This window comes from Salvelinus alpinus, chromosome 7, assembly GCF_045679555.1.
Source record: "Salvelinus alpinus chromosome 7, SLU_Salpinus.1, whole genome shotgun sequence".
Lineage (NCBI taxonomy): Eukaryota > Metazoa > Chordata > Actinopteri > Salmoniformes > Salmonidae > Salvelinus > Salvelinus alpinus.
This window is the reverse complement of record NC_092092.1, coordinates 42359792-42381133: the sequence shown is the minus strand read 5'-3', so window position 1 is coordinate 42381133 and position 21342 is coordinate 42359792. Positions and strand designations below refer to the sequence as shown.

The 21342-nt window shown below is 42.1% G+C and overlaps 1 protein-coding gene across 6 annotated transcripts in view; it reads right to left on the bottom strand.

The window, feature by feature from the left end:
• LOC139581064 (ATP-citrate synthase-like) overlaps positions 1-21342 on the bottom strand; it is a 113342-nt gene that overhangs the window by 40211 nt on the left and 51789 nt on the right. For all 6 annotated transcript variants that reach the window (XR_011676139.1, XM_071410427.1, XM_071410423.1 and 3 more), the window contains 5 exons: positions 14901-15069; positions 14331-14435; positions 13963-14159; positions 11658-11739; positions 9447-9557 (listed from right to left, as the gene is read on the bottom strand). Coding sequence is in view for 5 of the 6 variants with exons in the window: in XM_071410427.1 (XP_071266528.1) it covers positions 9447-9557; positions 11658-11739; positions 13963-14159; positions 14331-14435; positions 14901-15069 (664 nt within the window). In the remaining variant the exon portion in view is untranslated. The remainder of the gene's footprint in view (positions 1-9446; positions 9558-11657; positions 11740-13962; positions 14160-14330; positions 14436-14900; positions 15070-21342) is intronic.

Here is a 21342-nt window from a genome sequence, read left to right as displayed (position 1 = left end):
TGAGAACAAGTTCTCATTTACATCTGCGACCTGGCCAAGATAAAGCAAAGCAGTGCGACAAACAACAGTTACACATGGGATAAACAAACGTACGGTCAATAACACAATAGAAAATCTGTATACATTGTGTGAAAACGAAGTAAGGAGGTAAGGCAATAAATAGGCCATAGTGGCGAAGTAATTACAATTTAGCAATTAACACTGGAGTGATAGATGTGCAGATGAGGATGACAAAGAAAAAATACTGGTGTGCAAAAGAGCAGAAAAAAACAAACAAATATGGGGATGAGGTAGATAGTTGGTTAGATGGGCTATTTACAGATGGGCTGTGTACAATAATCCATGACAATGAGCCAATTAGGGACAATAAGGGGCAGCAGCTAGCCTAACAGTTAGACCGAAAGGTCGCTGGTTCTAATACCCGAGCAGAAAAGGTGAACAAATCTGTCGATGTGCCCTTGCGCAAGGAATGCTCTCTGTAGCCAATGTTATTAAGACTTTAAACAGGTTAACATTCACAAGGCTGCAGGGCAAGATAGATTACCATAACGCATACTCAAGAGTACACAGTGACCAGCTGGCAAGTGTCTTCACAGACATTGTAGAGGTATTGTTCGAGAGGGGCAAAGATAATGATTTTTGTACCGCTACCAGACACACACACATCAGCAGAAGAGACCGACTAAAGCGTAGCCTGTTTGCCAGAGGTGCATTATTAGTTCACCAAAGGCACTGAACATAAAAGGGAGCGCAGCGCAAAGAGCAATTATTTCAGTGTAAAGCACTGGAGGAGCTAGAAATAGAAATTGGCTTAGCGGTTGGATCCAGACTTGAACGTGTATTCGCCAGTCCGACAATCCTTGGTTGTTTGTTTGACAAAAGCTTGCAACAATGTTGCTAGTAATCCATGTGATCAGAGGATAGAACAATTCCAACTCATCAGGAGTAGCACGATAACAAAGGCGATCAAACGTATACGTTTTATAAACTAAACACGCTGAAACGAAGCAAGACTTCTGCAGAGTTGCACGTGCAGTCAAATCTGCCGTGTCAACCGAAACTCTACACAGAGCCGGAAGAGCCATCTTTATTTCCTCCTTCCTCACTGCTTCTGCACTCTTAAAGTGGCAGCGCACGGTGAAGGCTCATCGCAGGATTTCGCCACAACATTTTCAACCTCTCCCTGATACAGTGTGTAACATGTACATGTTTCAAACAGACCACCATAATTTATGTGGCCAAGAACTAAATTACTTTTGCCCCATAGCACTCACATCAGTAGCCATGAAATGCTTTGAAAGGCTGGTCAATGCTCACAACACCACCATCATCCCAGATACCCTGGATTCACAGAATTTGCATACTGCCACAACAGATCAACAGATGATCCAATCTCTATTGCGCTCCACACTGCCCTTTCCCACATGGACAAAAGGAACACCTTCATGAGAATGCTGTTCATTGACTACAGCTAAGCGTTCAAAAGCTTAGTGCGCTCTGAGCTCATCACTAAGCTAAGGACCCTGGGACTGAACACCTCCCACTGCAACTGGATCCTGGACTTCCTGATGGGACAGGATAGGCAACACATCTGCCACTCTGACCCTCAACACCGGGGCCCCTCAGGGGTGTGAGCTTTAGTCCCCTCCTGTACTTCCTGTTTACCCAAGGCTGTGTGGCCACACACAACTAACACCATCATTAAGTTTCCCGACGACACAACTGTGGTAGGCCTGATCACCGATGACAATGAGAGCTGGCAGTGTGGTGCCAGGACAACAACCTCTACTTCAACATCAGCAAGACAAAAGGAGCTGATTGTGGACTACAGGAAATGGATGCCAGTGTACGCACCCCATTCACATTGGTGGGGCTGTAGTGGAGCGGGTTGAGAACTTCAAGTTCCTTGGTGTCCACATCACTAAGGATCTATCATGGTCCAAACACACCAACACAGTCAAGAAGAGGGCACGGCAATGCCTCTTCCACTTCAGGAGGCTGAAAAGATTTGGCATAGGTCCTCCGATCTATAAAAAGTTTTACAGCTGTACCATTGAGAGCATCTTGACTGGCTGTGTCACCACTTGCTACGGCAACTGTTTGGCATCCGACCGCAAGACACTACAGAGGATAGTGCGTACAGCCCAGCACATCACTCGGGTCGCGCTCCCTTACACCCAGGACCTCTATAGCAGGCGTTGTCAGAGGAATGGCCTAAAAAATACCAAAGTCATAGAGCGTTCCCTCTCCTACTGCACTGTGTCGTGTCTGGACAATCATTAAATGTGAAGACTTATTTTATCAAATCAATTCTGTAAATGTAATTATTATTAAGTAATTAAACCAATCAGGTAAACTTGAATTAACTAGGATGTTGGGGCACCACGGGAAAATGTTTAGAGTCTCTATTTCCCGAATCGACTCATCAGATACTGTCATATCTTATCGATTAGTCTTCTATTAATGTATCATTATTACCTCATCAGTTCTCATTACTGAACGTCGCAAACCCATGGATATGGGGCACGAACCCTAGCCTAAATGATGAATCAGCGATAGTAAATAAATAAGCCAATTTGTGTGACTAAATTATCACAGAAATACAAAAACAAACAGTAGATGTTGGTTACTAACACATTGTCCTTAGTGGGCTAAAATCTGTATGACGGCTTAGTAGACAAAGGAAAGGGGGTGTGGACCGCTCAAGAGCAGGAAACTCAGAAATGTCTATGAGTGTAGTTATCAGCTAACACTTTATATGAATGACCGCTTGTTCGAAAAGAAATGTCAATTTACATATTTACGAGTGTATGTCTTGTTGTCTCTCTGTGGTCACCGGTCCGTCTGCTGGAGAGTCAATCGACAGAAAGTCTGGTTGTGTTCATAATGGATACGTCAGGCGTACGCACCCATGGTTGTCGCATAGACAAATGTTTCATGCGGTTGTCGGTATTCTTGTCCTAGACTTACAGTGGTTCCTCCTTTAAAAGGTGCGAGCTTACGCTGCGGGATTTAGAGGTAATTTGTGGTTTAGTATGGTACCCTGCGTCACCCCTTCATAGCTCCAGACCAGCGCAAGAGGGAGTTAGAGCACTGATTGTGCTTTTGGGTCCTACTGTGTCTCTAGCTGACAGTGAATGGGAAACATAAACCTAAATATATACTGATAATTGTGCATGACTGTTGTTACACTAAGGTTTTAATTATTTTATTAGGATTATTTTGCTTTTACTGTAGGCCACTCCTGACCGTTCACGTTGTCCAGCGCCTGAGTGGGGCAACGGTCTAAGACACTGCATCGCTGTGCAATCTGTGTTGCTACAGATGCTGGTTCAATACCCGTGCCGACTTCGACTGGGAGATCCATGAGATGACTGTAGGTTTTTCTCCCTCTAAAAACAGAAATAAATCATTCTAAATAACAAACTGGCAACAATGTCTCACCCCATGCTCAAGAACTGCCTTTTTACACTTTAACTTCTTATGGCTGGGGGCAGTATTGAGTAGCTTGGATGAATAAGGTGCCCAGAGTAAACTGCCTGCTACTCAGTCCCAGAATCTAAGATATGCATATTATTAGTAGATTTGGATAGAGAACACTGAAGTTTCTAAAACTGTTTGAACGATGTCTGTGAGTAAAACAGAACTCATATGGCAGGCAAAAACCTGAGAAAAAATCCAACCAGGAAGTGGGAAATCAGTTTTTCCAAGTCATAGCCTATCAAATATACAGTATCTATGGGGTCATATTGCGCTTCCACTAGATGGCAACAGTCTTTAGAACCTTGTTTGATGCTTCTACTGTGAAGGATGAGGGAATAAGAGCTGATTGAGTCAAGGGTCTGGCATGAGCTGATCACGCGTGCTCCCGTGACAGTTAGCTGCGTTCCATCGCATTTCTACAGACAAAGGAATTCTCCGGTTGAAACATTATTGAAGATTTATGTTACAAACATCCTAAAGATTGATTCTATACTTCGTTTGACATGTTTCTACGAACTGTAATATGGCTGTCTGAACTTTCGACTGGACTTGCCCGCGCCTCGTGAGTTTGGATTGTGAACTAAACGCGCAAACAAAAAGAAGGTATTTGGACATAAATTATGGACTTTATCAAACATTTGTGGAACTGGGATTCCTGGGAGTGCATTCTGATGAAGATCAAAGGTAAGTGAATATTTATAAATGCTATTTCTGACCTCTGTTGACTCCACAACATGGCGGGTATCTGTATGGCTTGTTTTGTTGTCTGAGCGCTGTACTCAGATTATTGCACGGTGTGCTTTCTCGGTAAAGCTTTTTTGAAATCTGACACAGCGGTTGCATTAAGGAGAAGTAGATCTAAAATTTCATGCATAACACTTGTATCTTTTAGCAATGTTTATTATGAGTATTTCTGTAAATTGATGTGGCTCTCTGCAAAATCACCGGATGTTTTGGAACTACTGAACATAACGCGCCAATGTAAACTGAGATTTTTGGATATAAATATGAACTTTATCGAACAAAACATACATGTATTGTGTAACATGAAGTCCTATGAGTGTCATCTGATGAAGATCAAAGGTTAGTGATTAATTTTCTCTCTATTTCTGCTTTTTGTGACACTTCTCTTTGCTGGAAAAATGGCTGTGTTTTTCTGTGACTAGGTACTGACCTAACATAATCGTTTGGTGTGCTTTCGTCGTAAAGCCTTTTTGATGTCGGACACTGTGGCTGGATTTACAACAAGTTTATCTTTAAAGTGGTGTAAAATACTTGTATGTTTGAGGAATTTTAATGATGGGATTTCTGTTTTGAATTTGGCGCCGTGCAATTTCACTGGCAGTTGTTGAGGTGGGACGCTCGCGTCCCGGATATCCCAGAGAGGTTAAAAGTGGTGTAGGTCTTATTTAAAGAGCATATTGAAGTTAGAAGCAGTAGGATTTGAAGCAATAGCCAACAACTATTTTGGCACCGTTTCGTGCTGCTCTGAGAGAAGCATGGGGACTGGTCTTGATAAATCAATGAGATTTACATTTTTCACTGAAACTCTGTTTGGGTATTAGTTAGACTAGAATTTGAAAATTAGGGTGTAGAAATGTTATGGTCTTAGTGTAACCTTTAACTAGGCAAGTCAGTTTAGAACAAATTCTTATTTATAAGGACAGGCTACTCTTTCCTCCCCATCAGGGAATTGAAGCCCGGTATCGTATCCCGCGTGTCCGCAGGACACAAAGCTGTCCAGTACTTATATATCCTGATGTTGTCCTGGTTTCCAGTGGTTTGCAGAAGAGGATGCCTTCCTTAATTGACCCCCAATAAACATAATGGACATGTGCCAGGCCCGCCACGTCTGTTGACGCATACAGTTGAAGTCGGAAGTTTACATGCACTTAGGTAGGAGTCATTAAAATGTGTTTTTCAACCACTCCACAAATTTCGTGTTAACAAACTATAGTTTTGGCAATTCGGTGAGGACATCTACTTTGTGCATGACACAAACCATTTTTCCAACAATTGTTTACAGATTATTTCACTGTATCACAATTCCTGTGCCTTTAAACAGCTTGGAAAATTCCTGAAAATTATGTCATGGCTTTAGAAGCTTCTGATAGGATAATTAACATAATTTGAGTCAATTGGAGGTGTGCCTGTGGATGTATTTCAAGGCCGACCTTCCAACTCAGTGCCTCTTTGCTTGACATCATGGGAAAAACAGCCAAGACCTCATAAAAAAAAATTGTAGACCTCCACAAGTCTGGTTCATCCTTGAGAGCAATTTCCAAACGCCTTAAGGTACCATGTTCATCTGTACAAACACCATGGGACCACGCAGCCGTCATACCGCTCAGAAAGGAGACGCATTCTGTCTCCTAGAGATGAACGTAATTTGGTGCGAAAAGTGCAAATCAATCCCAAAACAACAGCAAAGGACGTTGTGAAGATGCTGGAGGAAGCAGGTACAAAAGTATCTAATATCCGACATAACCTGAAAGGCCGCTCAGCAAGGAAGAAGCCACTGCTCCAAAACCGCCATAAAAAACCCAGACCACGGTTTGCTTTGCACATGGGGACAAAAATAGTATTTTTTGGAGAAATGTCCTCTGGTCTGATGAAACAAAAATAGAACTGTTTGGCCATAATGACCATTGTTATGTTTGGAGGAAAAAGGTGGAGGCTTGCAAGCCGAAGAACACCATCCCAAACGTGAAGCACGGGGGTGCTAGCATCATGTTGTGGGGGTGCTTTGCTGCAGGAGGGACTGGTGCACCTCACAAAATCGATGGCATCATCAGGAATGAAAATTATGTGGATATATTGAAGCAACATCTCAAGACATCAGTCAGGAAGTTAAAGCTTGGTGGCAAATGGGTCTTCCAAATGGACAATGACCCCAAGCATACTTCCAAAGTTGTGGCAAAATGGCTTAAGGACAACACAGTCAAGGTATTGGAGTGGCCATCACAAAGCCCTGACCTCAATCCTATAGAAAATATGTGGGCATAACTGAAAAAGCGTGTACGAGCAAGGAGGCCATACAAACCTGACTCGATAACACCAGCTCTGTCAGGAGGAATGGGACAACATTCACCCAACTTATTGTGGGAAGCTTGTGGAAGGCTACCCGAAATGTTTGACCCAAGTAAAACAATGTAAAGGCAATGCTACCAAATATTAATTGAGTGTATGTAAACTTCTGACCCACTGGGAATGTGATGAAAGAAATAAAAGCTGAAATAAATCATTCTACTATTTCACATTCTTAAAATAAAGTGGTAATCATAACTGATTTAAAACAGGGAATTTTTACTTGGATGAAATGTCAGGAATTGTGAAAAACTGAGTTTAAATGTGTTTGGCTAAGGTGTATGTAAACTTCCGACTTCAACTGTATAATTCACTGGCTTGTACGCAAAGTAGTCATTTTTTTAAAACATCTCCTGCCATTTCACTGACGCGTTGTGAAACAGTGTTGTTTGATGAAGTCTGTCTGTATAGTTTTTTTAGGCGTTTTCTCCAGAATTGTCCCAGCCATATCCGTGGCAGCAGGAAGAATTAAGTCCTCCACAATTGTATGGGGCTTGCCTGTCCTAGCCACCGGTAGCTCACCATATAAGACGCTTCTAGCCCCTTCTTATTAATGGTATCTGTTGCTTTTATACATGTCTTACTACTCAAAAGTCGTCTTCATTCTCGCTCAAAAAACTCACGTGGCTTATTTTTTGTCATGTTTCGTTTCTAAATGTCTGCGCAAGAGTATGATATAGCCATTTACTGACATTCAGAAGTTCAGCACTGAGGGCTTTCAACCACATTGTTGTCTTTGTGGGAAACCAACAGTGCAGAATCATCTAAAAAGAGGAAAAGGTCACATGTACAGGCAGATTTCAAATAATTTATATACAACAAAGTGTACCCAGCACACTCCCTTGGGTTACCCCCCCCAGTTAAAGGTTTTGGGTTTAGACCGGGTCCCATCCACCATTCCTTTTCATCCTTACAGATAAGAGCTAACCCATTTCATAGCTAAGTTGTTAAAGCCCATGGCTTAGTTTTAAAAACAGAATCTCATGATGCACTGTATCAAATGCCTTTTGGAGATCTAACATATACTAGGCAAGTGTCGGTGGAATGGGATTTCCAAAAGCCAGATTTGAGCTCATATAGTAGGTTATGTAAGGAAATATAAATGTAAATCTGCTCGAACATAATCTTTTCCATGGCCTTCGATGGAATGAGACAGGCCGATAGTTTCCATGATCCAGCATATTTACCCTTGCACGTTTTAGTTCACTGGGAAAAATCCCTAGTTATATGTACATATTTACCTCAATTACCTGGTAACCCTGCACATCGACTCAGTACTGGTACCCCTTGTATATAGACAAGTTATCATTACTCATTGGGTGTTTCTTAAAATGCGTATTAACGTGCTCCAAGCACGCAAATGATAGCACAGGAGGGTGGGAGTATGCGTCTAATTCAAAGTATGCGAAACATATCACGGAGGGCACTTCTTGAATGCGTACTCAGTTTGTACATATTTCTAAGCATGCATCGATGCAAGCTTCAATGGACAGTATGCAAATAAATGACAACCACGTAAAAAATTACACAGCATTTCTTGAAATCAAAAAACGTGGCCATTATTTGAGCTGAAGTGAGAGAAACTACAATGACTACAATATTAAAAATTATGTTTAGCTACATTATTACAATTCACATATAGCTAGCTGATAGTTCTGAAGTAAAATGTTTGCTTGTGTATATCTTGTATCTTCTCTATTGCCATTGTCCTGGCTGGAAGAAGGTTCAGTGAATGGTTAAGTCACTAGGGCTAACTGGCTAGCTAGCTAGCTACAAAGAACTGTTAGATAGCTACTCACAGAGAAGGTGGTTCAGTGAATGGGGAGAAACACATATTGTGCATCTAATATTACATGTTTTATTTTTCTATTTTTTCTCTATACCGAGTGTTAGTGCCTTTGGCCAATGGTCTCTGACCGCAAATTTTAGAGGTCCTCCTCTTGGCCGCAGAGACTAGATTTTAGTGTTTTAATGTATATTTTCTGCAATTCTTTACATTTTGCCATGCGGCTTAGAGAAAATGTGCAGTTTTAAAGCTAATTTCCTGCAATTCTACACATTTTGTCATGGCTTAGCCGTGATCTTATACCATCTGAGTAACATGTTTTATTTATTTTATATTCTCCCTGACTGTCTAGTTTTTCTTTTGGTGATTGTTAGTTCTCAAGGATGATCTTATTTAAAAAATATATATAACACTGAAGACATTTTACCATATTTGTTGGGTACCATGTTGTCAGCTGGCCGACAAGTCGTTTAAAACGGCCTGCGAAATGGTTTATAAAAATACATAACATGTACACCAATTTGCGGTAGAATGCGGTTTGGGTGAGACATTTGTGGTTTTCAGTTATGTAAAGGCGCATGTATGACTGTCATTGTGCTTCTCCTCTATGGCAGTGGCACTCAGAGGCTTACGTGACAGCGAAGCCTAGTCAGACTGGCCTGCTGGTTCTTACAGACGAAATGAAATCTACGCAACCTCTTCGCTCGCGTTGCGAGCCCCTCCAATAATTAAACACATTTAACAACAGAAACCCCATCACTGTCTGCACACCCCAGCTCGCCATTACGGCTAAATAACATTTTAAAACTGATGGAGATGCGCAGAAAGAATGGACAGAGAGAAGCAGCAGAGTAGGCTAGGCTAATTGCTGGTAAGGGGATGCGGTTGGCTGCTCACAGCTGTCACACGTGATATTGGATGAAGCACTCATTGCTCAATGGGTGTACACTCTCACTTTCATCAGACCCCACCCCTCTCCCAGAAACGTATTTTTTTTACCGATCTACGTGATTCACGATTCACCTTAAAGTGGCGAGTTTGAATCCCTGATAAGTTCTCCCTAGACACATTACCAAACCAGTCGACTGACCTCCGAGGAGAACATGGTGGCACAGGTTCCTATACACCAGCACACCACCGGCTTGGTTATCCTGCCGTCCTTGATGCCTTGACAGATCTTATACTCTTCTGTGCCTCCGATCTACACAAGGAAAGGGAGAAAGAAGAGAGAGAGGGGGGTGTTCATTTAGGGTATTTTGTAAATAGATATAAATCTTGAGGATAATTGACAAAATCTAATAGAAATATATTTAAAATATAAACATTGTAAATTATGTTTCATGAAATTGGATGATATTTGGATGAAACCATACCAAAGTATGATGATCAAAATATGAAAAATTATCAAGTTTGATCATAAATTTATTGGTCAGTACCCTCCCCCATGTTAAACGCTTGGATTCAGGAAGTGGGATTATTAAGAGAATAAAAAATAAAAAAAATAACTAATTTTAATACACCAATGGTAACATGACATTATTTTATAAGTTCCGCTGTGTAACCAACATCAGAGAAAGCGTGTTTGCAGAGGGCCGTGGTTAATATACAGTGCCTTCCGAAAGTATTCACACCCCTTGACTTTTTCCATGTTCTACAGCCTGAATTTAAGATGGATTAAAATAGAGATTTTTGTGTCACTGGCCTACAACCAATACGCCATAACATCAAAGTGGAATTATGGCAAGCCCAAATAAGTCCAGGAGTAAAAATGTGCTTAACAAGTCACAAATTGCATGGACTCACTGTGTGCAATAATAGTGTTTAACATGATTTTTGATGAATTGATCTCTGTACCCCACACATACAATTATCTGTAAAGGCCTCTCAGTCGAACAGTGAGTTTCAAACACAAAGACCAGGGATAATAATAAAGCAGACATTGAATATCCCTTTGAGCATGGTGAAGTTATTAATTACACTTTGGATTGTGTATCAATACACCCAGTCGCTACAAAGATACAGGCGTCCTTCCTAACTCAAGTTGCCAGAGAGGAAGGATTTCACCAGTAGGCCAATGGTGACTTTAAAACAGTTAGAGTTTAATGGCTGTGATAGGAGAAAACTGAGGATGGATCAACAACATTATAGTTACTCCACAATACTAACCTAAGTGACAAAGTAAAAAGAAGGACGCCTGTACAGAATCAAAATATCCCAAAACATGCATCCTGTTTGCAACGAGGCACAAAAATAATACTGCAAAAAATGTGGCAAAACTATTAATAAGGATCCGCCCCTTTTTTCAATTTTAAACTGAAATGACATACCCAAAACTAACTGCCTGTAGCTCAGGTCCTGAGGCAAGGATATGCATATTCTTGATACCATTTGAAAGGAAACACTTTGAAGTTAGTGGAAATGTGAAATGAAAGGAGGATAATAACACATTAGATCTGGTAAAATAAAAAATAAAAAACTTGTATTTTTTGTACCATCATCTTTGAAATGCAAGAGAAAGTCCATAATGTATTATTCCAGCCAAAGCACAACTTAGATTTTGGCCACCAGATGGTAGCAGTGTATGTGCAAAGTTTCAGACTGAGCCAATGAACCATTACATTTCTGTTCAAAATGTTGTATCAAGACTGCCCAAATGTGCCTAATTGGTTTATTCATCACTTTTCAAGTTCATAACTGTGCACTCTCCTCAAACAATAGCATGGTATTATTTCACTGTAATAGCTACTGTAAATTGGACAGTGGAGTTAGATGAACAAGAATTTAAGCTTTCTGCCAATATCAGATCTGTCTATGTCCTGGGAAATGTTACTTTCAACCTGTGCGTTATATAGCGAGTGCGCTCACTCTGGTATTGGCATGTGCGCTCTAGCCAACAGCTTGCGAGTAAAGTACATGTCGCAAGGAAAATTTTGGATGGAAACCTGGCTATTGATGCAATTTAAATGTTGTTTGAGATGCTTTGTGTATCACCAAATTAGCTTGAGACGATTTTACTGTCAGCATTTGACTCACTGCATCGACATAGGCCTTGCAAAGAGCTGTCAGTCAAGGCAACCACCCACTCAGCCTGTCTTTTCAAACTTCCTGGCCATAAGAGAAAGTACCTTTTCTCAAATTTTGAGCATTTCTATCCCCCCAAAATATTATGGGTGATATTTTAGTCCCTCAAAAAGCTATTTTAACTGAAAATGAGAATGACTGTTCTGGACCTGTAAGACATTATTCAGCTATTAGAAGCAACGCTGGTAAAACAAGTTGGTAGTGCCAATAAAAGGCTCACCTCTCCAAGCATCACGATCATCTTCACTTCTGGAGTGTCCTGGTAGCGGAGCACATGGTCCATGAACGTTGACCCTGGATACCTACAGGTCAATGCAAATGGTGCTTTAGTAGAGGAACTTGTTTTAAAGAAAAAGTAGAAGCTATTAGATTATCATCGAGACCAGGATGTCTTGCTCCCAGACAGACTAAACAACTTCTTTGCTCGCTTTGAGGACAATACAGTGCCACTGACACGGCCCGCTACCAAAACCTGGACTCTCCTTCACTGCAGCCGACGTGAGTAAAACATTTAAACGTGTTAACCCTTGCAAGGCTGCAGGCCCAGACGGCATCCCCAGCCGCGTCCTCAGAGCATGCGTAGACCAGCTGGCTGGTGTGTTTACGGACATATTCAATCAATCCTTATCCCAATCTGCTGTTCCCACATGCTTCAAGAGGGCCACCATTGTTTCTGTTCCCAAGAAAACTAAGGTAACTGAGCTAAACAACTTCCGCCCCGTAGCACTCACTTCCGTCATCATGAAGCGCTTTGAGGGACTAGTCAAGGACCATATCACCTCCACCCTACCTAACACCCTAGACCCACTCCAATTTGCTTACCGCTCCAATAGGTCCACAGACGATGCAATCGCAACCACACAGCCCTAACCCATCTGGACAAGAGGAATACCTATGTGAGAATGCTGTTCATCGACTACAGCTCAGCATAGTACCCTCCAAACTCGTCATCAAGCTCGAGACCCTGGGTCTCGACCCCGCCCTGTGCAACTGGGTACTGGACTTCCTGACGGGCCGCCCCCAGGTGGTGAGCGTAGGTAACAACATCTCCACCCCACTGATCCTCAACACTGGGGCCCCCACAAGGGTGCGTTCTGAGCCCTCTCCTGTACTCCCTGTTCACCCACGACTGCGTGGCCATGCACGCCTCCAACTCAATCATCAAGTTTGCAGACGACACTACAGTGGTAGGCTTGATTACCAACAACGACGAGACGGCCTACAGGGAGGAGGTGAGGGCCCTCGGAGTGTGGTGTCAGGAAAATAACCTCACACTCAATGTCAACAAAACAAAGGAGATGATTGTGGACTTCAGGAAACAGCAGAGGGAGTACCCCCCTATCCACATCAACGGGACAGTAGTTTAGAGGGTACAAAGTTTTAAGTTCCTCGGCGTACACATCACGGACAAACTGAATTGGTCCACCCACACAGACAGCGTTGTGAAGAAGGCGCAGCAGCGCCTCTTCAACCTCAGGAGGCGGAAGAAATTCGGCTTGTCACCAAAAGCACTCACAAGCTTCTACAGATGCACAATCGAGAGCATCCTGTCGGGCTGTATCACCGCCTGGTACGGCAACTGCTCCGCCCACAACCGTTAGGCTCTTCTGATGGTAGTGAGGTCTGCACAACGCATCACCGGGGGCAAACTACCCACCCTCCAGGACACCTACACACCCGATGTCACAGGAAGGCCATAAAGATCATCAAGGACAACAACCACCCGAGCCACCGCCTGTTCACCCCGCTATCATCCAGAAGGCGAGGCCAGTACTGGTGCAGTACAGGGACCGAGAGACTGAAAAACAGCTTCTAGACTGAAAAACAGCTTCTATCTCAAGGCCATCGGACTGTTAAACAGCCACCACTAACATTGAGTGGCTGCTGCCAACATACTGACTCAACTCTAGCCACTTTAATAATGTAAAACATGTATCACTAGCCACTTTAAACAATGCCACTTAATATAATGTTTACATACCCTACATTACTCATCTCATTTGTGTATACTGTACTCGATACCATCTACTGCATCTTGCCTATGCCGTTCTGTACCATCACTCATTCATATATTTTTATGTACATATTCTTCATTCCTTTACACGTGTGTATAAGGTAGCTGTTGTGAAATTGTTAGGTTAGATTACTCGTTGGTTATTACTGCATTGTCAGAACTAGAAGCACAAGCATTTCACTACACTCGCATTAACATCTGCTAATCATGTGTATGTGACAAATACAATTTGATTACATAACCACCTTACTATTATAGTAAAAACTTCGGCTTCTATTGACAAAGCTTCTCAGAGTAGGAGTGCTGATCTAGGATCAGGTCCCACCTAAATCCTTATCATTTTAAAGGCAAAACTTATCGTAGATCAGTACTCCTGCTCTGAGATGCTTTGAGAATACATGCCCTGGATGATAGCTCCAGTGAAATAAAGTGGATCCCTTCATCCCTATTGGACTGGATTCTCTAGTTCGCCATTTGCCCTCTGACCTCTCCTCTTCCTAATCTTCCTCACCGGTCACCTCCGATGGCCACGCCCTCGTAGACGCCATCTGTAGTGTGGGAGACGATGTTGTTGAGCTCGTTGGACATGCCTCCTGAGCGAGACACGTAGGCCACGCTGCCTGGCCGGTACAGATTGGAGGCCAAGATGTTGTCCAGCATTCCACCCGTGTTCCCGATCTTGAAGCAGCCGGGTTTGATGCCTCCCACCTGGTTAGAACACATAGAGGAGTGATGAGGTTAGGCATGGGTTGTTATGCTCTCTTCAGGGACCAGCGATGTCAGTAATACACAATGACAAACACACATGTTAATGCTCACAAACAGTAAAATGCAGCCATATTCTGTTTCAATATTGCATGTTATTAGTGAAGTGCTTACCGTGGCTGGGCCGATGATTGTGACGCCGTTTTCATCTGCCCTCTTGATCAGCTTCCTTGTCTGGGCTTCAGGGATGCCCTCAGCTATGATGGCGATGGTGTGGATCTGGAGTAACAAAAGTAAATTCATTATTAAGATCATTCGAACAAGTAAGGGTCAACATGTCCTTGAATGATAAGGGACATAACTGCTTGGTCTAAGACATTGGCCATAAACAGCTTTCTATTTTGCTAATAGTATTTATGCACCTTTTACGTCAAATTAGTGTTGTTAATATTAACCTTACTCACCACCAGCAAATCTACGTTAACAGTCAGTACCAATAAACTAGAAAACCTCAGCTATTATGGTTGAAGGTTGACAGTTACTTCCTGTGTCAGAGTAGGTGATATAACTCTGCAAGGCTACGTTAGGTTCTACAAGAACCATCGATACACATGTATATCCTTGGATGTGGAGTTTGACTATATTTTTCATTATAAGGCTACCCCCCAGCCTATCGCCGACAAAGGAAGCCATAACTTGAGAAAAAGCTTAATAAATAGAAATATTAAACAAAATAAGCCGTACCTGCGAGTACTGCATGGTTTCCATGGTGCTGTCAAAGGCGGAGCGGAGCGAGGCAAAGCTTATAAGCACGTCCACTTCGGGGTGCTTTTTCATGGCGTCGGCCATGTTCTTATAAACAGGAATCAGGATCTCCTTGTGGCCCCAGTAGAACTTCTGCTTGTGATCCCCGCTGAGAACAGTCACACATAGCTACATTAATAAACACACCAATTATTACCAGTCTGATCACAAACATTATTATTCAAATCACTTTAACTGGATTAACAATTAGTATTCTAAGGATATATTATTTCAGTTCATTAGATTCCATTTTGGATTTGGAAACAAAGATGGATTACCAAGTGCATTAGTAATTAGTCTGGTTGATGCGGGAGATGTGACTAGAATACACGTAGGAACTCCTTCAAAACGGTTGGAAAAGCATTCCAGCTGAAGCTGTTTGAGAGAACGCCAAGCTGTCATAAAAGGCAAAGGGTGGCTACTTTGTTATATATTTTGATTTAACACTTTTTTGGTTACTACATGATTCCATGTGTGTTATTCCATAGTTTATGTCTTCACTATTATTCTACAATGTAGAAAATAGAAATAAAGAAAAACCCTGCAATGAGTAGGTGTGTCCAAACTTTTGACTGGTACTGTATGTATTAACGTATCATGATAAAATATTGTAGTAAAGCCACGAGACGTGAATGGCCAACATTTCACTCAAACATAAGATTAGATTCTCTCTTGCTTCAGCTCTAAAATAGCGGCCATACTTTGGAATAGCAGACGAATCACATGACCAATATCTCCACTCTGATTGGAGGATTCCTACAAATTGCACACTAGGTGGCGCTGCCGATCAAGATTCCCCAAATAATAAAAAGCTGCTCATGTTCTTCGTAAATAGTGTGGCTCATGGCTTGCAAACTATTACAGACTACAATGGGAAGCACAGTCACAAGCTGCCCAGTGACACGAGCCAACCAGACGAGCTAAATTACTTCTATGCTTGCTTCGAGGCAAGTAACACTGAAACATGCATGAGAGCATCAGCTGTTCCGGATGACTGTGTGAACACGCTCTCCGTAGCCGATGTGAGTAAGACCTTTAAACAGGTCAACATTCACAAGGCCGCAGGGCCAGATAGATTACCAGGACGCGTACTCCGAGCATGCGCTGAGCAACATTTTCAACCTCTCCCTGTCGGAGTCTGTAATACCAACATGTTTCAAGCAGACCACCATAGTCCCTGTGCCCAAGAACACGAAGGTAACATGCCTAAATGACTACCGACCCGTATCACTCACGTCTGTAGCCATGAAGTGCTTTGAAAGGCTGGTCATAGCCCACAAACACCATCAACCCAGAAACCCAAGTACCCTCCTGTACTGAGCAGGCACGACTCCCCCAACATCATTAAGTTTGCTGATGACAACAGTGGTACAAGCATTTCGCTACACCCACAATAACATCTGCTGAACACGAACGTGTAAGTGACCAATAAATGTTGATTTGATAGGCCTGATCACCGACAACGATGAGACAGCCTATAGGGAGGAGGTCAGAGACCTGGCCGTGTGGTGCCAGGACAACAACCTCTCCCTCAACATGATCAAGACAAAGGAGATGATTGTGGACTACAGGAAAAGGAGGATAGAGCACATCCCCATTCTCATCGGCAGGGCAGTAGTGGAGCAGGTTGAAAGCCTCAAGTTCCTTGGTGTCCACATCACCAGCAAACTATCATGGTCCAAGCACACCAAGACAGTTGTGAAGAGGGCATGACAAAACCTATTCCCCCTCAGGAGACCGAAAAGATTTGGCATGGGTCCTGAGATCCTCAAAAAGTTCTACAGCTGCACCATCGAGAGCATCCTGACTGGTTGCATCACTGCCTGGTATGGCAACTGCTCGGCCTCTGACCGCAAGGCACTACAGAGGGTAGTGCGTACGGCCCAGTACATCACTGGGGCCAAGCTTCCTGCCATCCAGGACCTCTATACCAGGCGGTGTCAGAGGAAGGCCCTAAAAATTGTCAAAGACTCCAGCCACCAAGTCATAGACTGTTCTCTCTGCTACCACATGGCAAGTGGTAACAGAGCACCAAGTCTAGGTCCATAAGGCTTCTCAACAGCTTCTACCCCCAAGCCATAAGACTCCTGAACAGCTAATCAAATGGCTACCCAGACTCTTGGCATTTGCCCCCTCCGCCCTTCACACTGTTGCTATTCTGTTTATTATCTATGCATAGTCACTTTACCTCTACCTACATGTACATATTACCTCAACTAACCAGTACCCCCTGTATATAGCCTCGTTATTTTACTGCTGCTTTAATTATTTATTACTTTTATTTCTTACTCATCTATGTTTTATTTAACACTTATTTTTCTTAACTCCATTGCTGGTTAAGGGCTTGTAAGTAAGCATTTCACTGTATTCGTTGTATTCGGCACGTGAATACAATTTGATGTCTTAGTGTGAGCATGACCTAGTGTGTGTGTGTGAGAAAGACAGTCTCTAGATTATATAGTCTGGTTTAGGAAGGGAATGTCTATGGAATGGTTTATGGAAACAAGGTGTTCCTCAAGAACTGCAAGAAGTAGTGGTAGAGGTGGTTTAACTTAACAGAAGCCCATGTAGGTGTGTGTGGCGATGCCTGTGCCCTTCAGCACAGGCATCATAATGACACCCAGCAGGGCCTGTACATTTTAACCCCCCCTTGCTATTCTCTCCACTTCACCTACTGTAGGATGCAGAGAAAAAGGTAGTACCTGCAAGAGAGAGTGTTGTGTATGACTGACATACAAGGCGTGCCACAAATGCACTTTCTGGCTAGGCTACCTAGAACTTTTAATTAAAAAATTATTGAATTAAATTAACCTAACAAAATAGTGATGACATACACTGAGTATACAGAACATTAGGGACAACTGCTCTTTCCATGACAGACTGACGAGGTGAAAGCAATGATCCCTTATTGATGTCACTTAAATCCACTTCAAAATCAGTTTAGATGAAAGGGAGGAAGGATTTTTAAGCCTTGAGACATGGATTGTGTATGTGTTCCAATGAGAGGGTGAATGGGCAAGACAATATAAGTGCCTTTAACAGGGTATGGTAGTAGGTGCCAGGCGCACTGCTTTATGTCAAGAACTGCAACACTGCTGGGTTTTTCACGCTCAACAGTTTCCCGTGTGTATCAAGAATAGTCCACCACCCAAAGGAAATCCAGCCAACTTGACACAACTGTGGGACGCGTTGGAGTCAACATGGGTCAGCGTCCCTGTGGAATACTTGACACCTTGTAGAGTCCATGCCCTGACAAATTTTGTCTTTTCTGAGGGCAAAAGGGGTGGGTGCAACTCAATATTAGGAAGGTGTCCTTAATGTTTTGTACACTCGGTGTATACTGTGTGTATACATTTTTAATTACAGGTGTATACTAGATGATGCACCCTGCATTGAGGAAGCTCAGCCCTAATTGTTCTGTTGTCCAACTGCAGTTGTGTCTTTAACTTCTTTGGGGTAGGGGGCAGTATTTCCACATCCGGATGAAAAGCGTGCCCAGAGTAAACAGCCTGCTACTCAGCCATAAAAGCTAGAATATGCATATTATTAGTAGATTTGGATAGAAAACACTCTGGTTTCTAAAACTGTTTGAATGGTGTCTGAGTATAACAGAACTCATATGGAAGGCAAAAACTTGAGAAAATCCAACCAGGAATTCGGAAATCTGAGGTTGGTCGATTTTCAACTCAGCTCCTATTGAAGATAGTGGGATATTGGTAATGTAGCACTTCCTACGGCTTCCACTAGGTGTCAACAGTCTTTAGAACCTTGTCTGATGCTTCTACTGTGAAGTGGGGGCGAATGAGAGTGGAATGAGTCAGAGGTCTGCCAGCAGCCACGAGCTGACCATGCTCTGACCATGCGCGTTCACATGAGAGTTTGCTCCCGTTCCATTTGCTTTTCTGAAGACAAAGGAGTTCTCCGGTTGGAACATTATTGAAGAATTATGTCATGTTTTTACGGACTGTAATATAACTTCTGAAGACAAAGGAGTTCTCCGGTTGGAACATTATTGAAGAATTGTCATGTTTTTACATGACTGTAATATAACTTTTTTTACTTTTCGTCCGTACTTTACGATGGACTTGCCCGCGCGTCGTGAGTTTGGAAAGTGTACTGAATGCTAGAACAACAAGGAGGAATTTGGACATAAATGGACATTATCGAACAAAACAAACATTTCTTGTGGAACTGGGATTCCTGGAAGTGCATTCTGATGAAGATCAAAGGTAAGTGAATGTTTATAATGATATTTCTGACTTCTGTTGACTGCAAAATATGGCGGATATATTTGTGTCTTGATTGGGCTCTGAGCGCCGACTCAGATTATTGCATGGTTTGCTTTTTCCGTAAAGCTTTTTTGAAATCTGACACAGCGGTTGCATTAGCCTCTCTTGGGTACGTGAGACGTTAGCGTCCCACCTCTTCAACAGCCAGTGAAACTGCTGGGCACCAAATTCAAATACAGAAATACTCATTATAAAAATTCAGTAAACAAAACATATTTTACATAGGTTTAAAGATTAACTTCTTGTGAATCCAACCACGGTGTCAGATTTAAAAAATGCTTTACGGCGAAAGCATACCTTACGATTATTTGAGAACATAGCCCAGAGGACAAATCAATACAAACAGTAACCAGCCAAGTAGAAGAGTTACACAAGTCAGAAATAGAGATAAAATTAATCCCTTACCTTTGATGATCTTCATATGGTTGCACTCAGCAGACATTCATTTACTCAATAAACGTTCCTTTTGTTCGATAAAGTCTCTTTATATCCAAAAACCTTTGTTTGCGCGTTTTCTTCAGTAATCCACAGGCTCAAACGCAGTCAAAGCAGGCAGACAAAAAAAATCCAAATTGTATCCGCAAAGTTCATAGAAACATGTTTAACGATGTTTATATTCAATCCTCCGGTTGTTTTTAGCCTAAATAATCGATAATATTTCAACCGGACAATAACGTTGTCAATATAAAATGTAAACAAGAAAGGCACTCTCTCGGTCTCGCGCATGAAAAAGCTCTGTAACACTTTAGGGTCCACTCATTCAGACTGCTCTTACTTCCTAATTTTTCATAATACAAGCCTGAAACAATTTCTAAAGACATTGACATGTTGACATCTACTGGAAGGCATAGGAACTGCAAGTTGCGTCCTAAGTCAATGGATACTGTAATGGCATTAAATAGAAAACTACAAAACCACAAACAAAAAAACGACTTTCCGAATTGATTTTTCTCAAATCAGTTCTGTTATACTCAAAGACACCATTTGAACAGTTTTGGAAACTTTAGTGTTTTCTATCCAAATCTACCAGTTATATGCATATCATATCTTCTGGGCCCGAGAAGCAGGCAGTTTAATTTGGGCATGCATTTCATCCAAAATTCCGAATGCTGCCCCCTACCCTAGAGAAGTTAAGGAGAAGAGCATCTAAAATTCCATGCATAACAGTTGTATCTTTTAGCAATGTTTATTAGAAGTATTCCTGTGGCTCTCTGCAAAATCAAAGGATGTTTTGGAACTTCTGAACGTAAGGCGCCAATGTAAACTCAGATTTTTGGATATAAATATGAACTTTACCGAACAAAACATACATGTATTGTGTAACATGAAGTCCTATGAGTGTCATCTGATGAAGATCATCAAAGGTTAGTGATTCATTGTATTTCTATTTCTGCTTTTTGTGACTCTCTTTTTCTGGAAAAATGGCTGTCTTTCTGTGACTTGGCTCTGACCTAACATAATCGTTTGGTGTGCTTTCGTTTGGTGACGCTAGCGTCCCACATACCCTAGAGAAGTTAAAATAAAGTGGTGATCCTAACTGACCTAAGACGGGGGATTTTTACTAGGATTAAACATCAGGAATTGTGAAAAACTGAGTTTAAATGTATTTGGCCTAGGTGTACGTAAACTTCTGACTTCAACTGTACATGCCCTCTGATTTCTTTATATTTACATTAGTAAATGTTGCATCAGATAGACTTGATAAAAGATGATTCATCTCTTTTTTGGTTTTATTGACCATATTTGCTGTAGTCTGATCTTTTTGGGCCACACTATCATCTATTAACCTTTAGGGGACTTCATGTTCATGGATTGCCAGAATTAGGGGGCAGAGAAGAAACTCACCAGAACTCTGCCTAGAAGGCCAGCATCCAGGAGTCACCTCTTCACTGTTGACGTTTTTGCGGGTACTATTTAATGAAGCTGCCAGTGGAGGTGTCTGTTTCTCAAACTAGACACTAATGTACTTGACCTCTTGCTCAGTTGTGCACCGGGGCCTCCCAATCTTTCTATTCTGGTTAGAGACAGTTTGTGCTGTTCTGTGAAGGGAGTAGTACACAGCGTTGTACGAGATCTTCAGTTTCAAGGCAAAT